The sequence below is a fragment of the Natator depressus genome, chromosome 8 (genome assembly GCF_965152275.1).
Source record: "Natator depressus isolate rNatDep1 chromosome 8, rNatDep2.hap1, whole genome shotgun sequence".
NCBI classification, from domain to species: domain Eukaryota; kingdom Metazoa; phylum Chordata; order Testudines; family Cheloniidae; genus Natator; species Natator depressus.
This window is the reverse complement of record NC_134241.1, coordinates 42,984,988-42,990,987: the sequence shown is the minus strand read 5'-3', so window position 1 is coordinate 42,990,987 and position 6,000 is coordinate 42,984,988. Positions and strand designations below refer to the sequence as shown.

At 47.5% G+C, this 6,000-nt stretch overlaps 1 protein-coding gene across 3 annotated transcripts in view; it reads left to right on the top strand.

The window, feature by feature from the left end:
• The first annotated feature begins 666 nt into the window (after window positions 1-666).
• The window catches only part of TEDC1 (tubulin epsilon and delta complex 1), a 166,043-nt gene continuing 160,709 nt past the window's right edge, over window positions 667-6,000 (top strand). For all 3 annotated transcript variants that reach the window (XM_074960845.1, XM_074960844.1, XM_074960846.1), the window contains exons 1-2: window positions 667-855; window positions 2,937-3,015. In XM_074960845.1, the coding sequence (XP_074816946.1) occupies window positions 733-855; window positions 2,937-3,015 (202 nt within the window). In that variant the 5' untranslated portion in view covers window positions 667-732. The remainder of the gene's footprint in view (window positions 856-2,936; window positions 3,016-6,000) is intronic.

The following is a 6,000-nucleotide window of genomic DNA, read 5'->3' as shown; positions in this document are numbered from 1 at the left end:
CTGAATGACATAAGTTATACCGACATAAGGGCTAGTGTAGGAAAAAGAAATCCCGGACAGACCACATGCCCTATCTAGTATGCAAGAGTCCCCAGCTCTTGAGTCCCAGCAACAAGGTGCTGCACAGCTGTGTCCGCTCCTGGCGGGAACCTGCCGAGTCACACAGCAATAAATGTTTAGAGCATGGTGGTGCCCAGAGACCTTGGGCAGGTGCCCACTCTGGTGATTTTACTGCCAGTCTCCTGCTATTTTATGCCCTACATAAAGCCCCAGCTGTTGAGGTAACATGAGCTCAGACTCTGCGCTTTCCTGCAAACCCTTCTGCACACGTCTAGCCCCCAGGGCAGCAGCAGAGGCCAGCCTGGCACCGAGCTCTGGGCTGGACCCGCTAGAGCCCTGCTCCGGGATTTCCAGGCTGCTGGGCTCTGCCCCACTGCGCGGAGCGCTGCACGCACAGGGAAGAGCCACTCCCCGGCCAGGAGGCACCAGGCCGCGACAGCCTGTCCCAGCGCTCGGAGCCCAGCACGTGGCCACGTGCTCCAAGGAAGGGCAGTACTGAGGGTGCAAGGCGAGGGCGACGGCTTCTGCGTGGCTTCACTCGTCACTTTCGCACGCACACCGTGCACATGCGCCCTGGGAGGCGGGGCCGTGTGCACCTGCGCAGTAGCGCGGAGGCGCCGTTTAAGCGGAGGCGAGCGGCGCTAGCCGGCGAGTGTCGGAGTCTGCCGCGGGATGTGGCGAGGCCGGGCTGGGGCGCTGCCGGCAGCTATCGGGGCGCTGTGCCGGGCGCTGCCACCGGGGAGCCGGCCCGCCCCGGAGACCTTCCGCCTCGCTAAGTTCGACCGGCCCGAGGCGGTGAGAGCGGGGGAAGCCGGGACCGCCCCCCCCCCGGCCCAATAGCATCGCCCCCCGCCCCCACTGCCCCATAGCAATGCCCCACTGCCCCAAAGCAACATCACTGGCCCCTCCGTGCCCCATAGCAGCACCACTGTCCCCTAACAATGCCCCTTCACTGCACTCTAGCAGCACCCCTGCCCCTCTCGGTGCCCCCTGCCCCATAGCAATACTCCTCCTCTCTTACTGACCCCCTAGCATCCCTCCGCCTCCTAGGTTTGCCCCTGTTACCCCACATCATCCCCCCTGCTCCATAACATTGTCTGCTTCTCCCTTTGCCCTTATAATGTCATCTTTTCTCCCATACCATCACCCCCTCTGGTGGGACCCTAGGCAACTTTCTTGAGCTCTCAGGCCTTCTTCATACTGGGTATTCCTGCCTTTGGCATAGCTGCCCAGTTGCAAGCCCCTGGTGAGACGGGTGCAGCTGATATAAGCACAGTTTGCCACTCAGCCCTGTGTGCAACCAGGTCACACTGCAATGGTGCAAACTGTGGCTTGTAACAGCTTTGCTTGTAGGAAGGTCTGCACCGGGCAGCTACACCAGTGAGTGGGGTTGGAACAAATCCCCAGTGGCAACAAGGTCTGTGCATCGGTTTTGCCTGCTGTAAAGGAGGAATAGTAACAGTGAGCAGTATAAAACACTCTAAGGTGTGTGGATGGGATGGTGCTGTATGAATATTCAATGTTACTTGCTAGTTCTAATTAAAATAATTCCTCCATACTGTTTGGATAGCTAATCTGTACAACTCTGTGTATCTGTGCCCTTCAGCTCTCCATGGTGTTCTTCACTAGCTTGTTACCACCTGGTTGCATTGGCATCCCTTTGCTGTGATCCCTGTAATGTCACCACCTAAGGGTTTGTCCACACATGGGGTTATTCTGCAATAACTGCTGAATAACTCGATGTGTGGATGCCCTTATTCTGTACTAAGAATCTCCACATACAGAGTTATTCAGGAATAGTTCTGGAGCTCTAAATTCACACCCTACCTTAATATGAATTACCTTTCCCCCCTCCTGTGCCTGACTCTGTAATGTCACCTCCTCACTTCCCACCATGAAGGTACCCTCATAACCCACGTGAGGCCCTTTAGTCATGATATGTCCGCCATCCCTGTAATGACACCAGCTTCCTCCTCCTCCCGTGGTGGGAAATAAAAAGTCTAAACAGCCAGATATGCATGATCCCCTCTCATTTACGTTAGAGGGAAATAATCTTCTAAGTCCAAGAGCAAAATTTTCTCCATACTACCCTTCCTTTCTTTTCAGTCGGATGATCTCTTTCCATGTCTTCTCTTACTTAGAATTTTGTCCAAGACAAGGAACTTTTCAGGGCTTCTGGAGAATTTCCTGGAAACTTCTATTTTCAAAATTGAAGCTTGACACTTCCCTCTGGTGTGCAGCACATTCTACTTGTCACTCCGAGTATACTTCCCTCCCTTTATCCTGAACGATCTTAGGCCCCCTCTGTACTAGGGCTTTGGAAACTCCATTGGCAGGAAGGCCTTGACCTACCTCTGCATATAGGCTGTTTTATATTTGTGTAGGCATTTTACAAATGTTGGCTGCAATTCCTTGTAGGAGGGCTTGCCTCAAAGTTTAAGGCTTAAACTGTCATAGTCTGTAACTGTGCTATCCTAGCTTCTAACTACATTCGTTGAGCTAGTTCTCGTAATAATAGCCCACAATGCAATGCCTCGTGTTTACAAATTACCCTAAAGCCCCTGCTTCTGCAGCATTATAGAACATTTCTTTCAGGCATCCCAGAACGAACTGGTACAAGTGTAAGTATAAAGTGTGCAGTATGTGGCTGTGCCTTTTTAGAAGCAGTGCTGTTGTGTGTGAGAGGTGCCCAATTGATCCAGGCAGTCAACAATCCTGTAACACTTTTTCCTTTGCTGAATGCACAATCTTCATGTTATTGCCATTAATCTGAGGAAGCACAGGGCAATACAAGACAATGGCCAGTGCTGAGTAATTAAAGGCAAATACATGGCAACTGTTCTGAATGCTGATGTTTCCTTTTTGTTCTTTCACAGAGCTTGCAGATTTGGAGGCTGCTGTATTCTCTTCTAAAGCAAATCCATGATGGAGGATGGACTGAGCTTGATACCATAGGTAATAAAGTATTTTCCCACCCAGTGCTTGTAAGGTTTGTCTCTGTTTCTGGGAGTGACCTGAGCTGGACTTAGAGCTCCCCTTCCTCAGCAGCCCATTCCCTGCATTAGGGGCTTCAGACTCCATTCTGAACATCTCAGTTTATCCCATTGACCCTAATTCTTGCATCAAAGGTGTGAAGATGGCTGTTGATTCTTACTGAGCTTGTTTTATCCATGTTAATGAGATGTCAGTCAGGCAAGCTGGATGTTCTCTCATCAGCTGTAGGCTCTTGCTTGTTTGGTGCATTTTACCTAACAGGTCACTGCAGTTGCATTTACACTGTGCATTGGCCTTACAAGTCCCCAGAGTGCTCAGAGATAATTACAGAAAACAGGTTTACTTCCTCTCTAATCTCTTATTTTCTCCTTCCAAACATGACACTTGACTCCACAGTAAAGTGCCATTAAATCCTACCTTAGGGCTGCGGATTATAATGGATGAACTGTGCCTCAGAGCTATACAGCCTGTGTTGTGGAGCCAAGTCTCGGAGTGAAGAAGGAATCCACTATGTGTATGTACTTTAGAGAGGATGTAAAATACAGCTATAATCAGGAACCATGTCGCAGAGAAAGCTTGCGACAGGTTGGCTCTTTTACCATCTTGTCAGACGAAAGAGCTTAATCACTGTTGGTATTTAAATATACATTACAACAGACACAGTGCTAGTTCCCAGGGCTATGCCTTCCCCGGATATCCCCCAGTGATCCCCTGCAGTGTGCCCCTTCACTAAAGCAGGGATGACGTGACTGTGGAATCCTCCCACAGCCTTAGAAGGTTTCTCAGCCCCAAACCAGCCAAAATTGCCTCCTGAAATCTCCATGAGTCAAACTATGCTTGTCAGGCTTCCGAAGAGCCAGAGTAGCCTACAGTTGTGGAAAATGAAGCAGAGATTAAATGACTTGGCCAGGATCTCTCAGGAAATCCATGGCTGAGCGAAGAGTTGAACACTGGTTCCCCCTGGTTCAGTTCCCAGTCCACTGCCTTAATCACAGGATCATCATTTTTTTTCCTGCTGCTTCAATTGCTATGCACAGATATTAACACTGAAGTTCCATCATGTGCACCTATGTGCTAAGGCAATTCAGCTGTCTCTCTTGCACCCTTGTTAGGGATAGACATGCAGAAAGCATAGCTGAACACATAATTTGGCCTTTAATCTATTAATTTACAGGCTGATTGGACTTTTAAAATATTAAATTGGGAAAATAGAAATGCCATCATATGGAACTCTGATTGCTCCCACATTGGTCGTTGGCAGAGTCTGAACTTGAGATCTTCATGTGCACATGATGGACCTGTAATCAGAAAGTTGACACACACTTTGCTAGTGAGTTGCACAGTTTTTGCTAGACTTTGGGAATTAGGATTCCTCTTTCTGGTTTGATTTCAAGCAGTCTGGTTTAGTGGTTAAAGCAGTGGTACAGGCAGGATAGCCAAGCATACAGATTTAGCACATGTATCACATGGCTAAGTGAACGAAAGTTGGGTCTGCCATATTCAAGACCAGGTTCTATTATGTATCCCCCATTTTTGCAGTATCTCAGTGCCTCCTAATCTTTAGTGTAGAATCATAGAATATCAGGGTTGGAAGGGACCTCAGGAGGTCATCTAGTCCAACCCCCTGCTCAAACCAGGACCAATCCCCAACTAAATCATCCCAGCCAGGGCTTTGTCAAGCCTGACCTTAAAAACTTCTAAGGAAGGATATTCCACCACCTCCCTAGGTAGCGCATTCCAGTGTTTCACCACCCTCCTAGTGAAAAAGTTTTTCCTAATATCCAACGTAAACTTTCCCCACTGCAACTTGAGACCATTACTCCTCGTTCTATCAATGTACTTTATTCTCACAACATCCCATGTTACAGATGACAATCTGGGACACAGAAAGACTAAGTGACTTGCCCATTGTCACACAGGAAGTTTGTAGCAGAATTGAACTTGGGTCTCCGAGACCTAGACTAGTACCTTAACAACTGGGCCATCCTTCCCTTCTTTGTGTAACTTCTCAGTTACCTTATCTGTAAAATTGAGGGAAAGTAATAATTTCCTGGCCCTAGAACAGGAGTATCACGCCTTGGTCAGTATAAGTTATGAAGTGCACACAAATATTAAAAGCAGTCAGTGGAGGAGGACACTTAATTTCACAGTCTCCTGGCTCCCAGGCCAGTGCACCTTTTAGACTAAAAGTATTTTCTCTGAGATTGCTCTCTGAGTTTTGACCTGGAGTCTGTGCGCATTGCCAGAGATCTGAGCAATCCTTGCCACTTGTAGGACCAAAACAACCTCTAGTTATTTTCTATTGTTAAGTTTTGGAACTGGTTATTGTTCCAGACACTAGCTCTTGCAGGGTATCCCAAGGATACAAGTATCCTGTGGTTTCTGCCCATGTGTTTTTATTCAGCATGTGTTCCAAAAAAGTGATAGACTTTCCAAATTTTAAAAACTGGTCATTTTGGAGAGAGATTGGCTTGGGAATCCTTTTGCATTGGCCTCGTTAGCACTCCAAAAGTAATTTTCCCCCTCTTGAGATTCAACCCGTTCTTCTCAACTGTTGAGAATAGGCCACTTCCACCTTAATTGAATTGGTCTAGTTAACAGTGACCCCCCACTTGGGAAGGCAACTCCCATCTTTTCATGTGCTGTAATATTTATACAGCTTACTGTATTTTTCACTCCATGCATCTGATGAAGTGGGTTATAGCCCATGAAAGCTTATGCCCAAATAAATTTGTTAATCTCTAAGGTGCCACAATGACTCTTCATTGTTTTTGCTGATACAGCCTAACATGGCTACCACTCTGAAACCTTTTGATTAAATGACCCTCAGATTTATACTACAGGCTATACCCCAATTTGTGAACTAGCATATGGGTTTTCAAGTCACTTTTACTATGTATGTGAATTTTAGGGAGGATTCAAACTCCTGTTTTAAACAATCGTAAT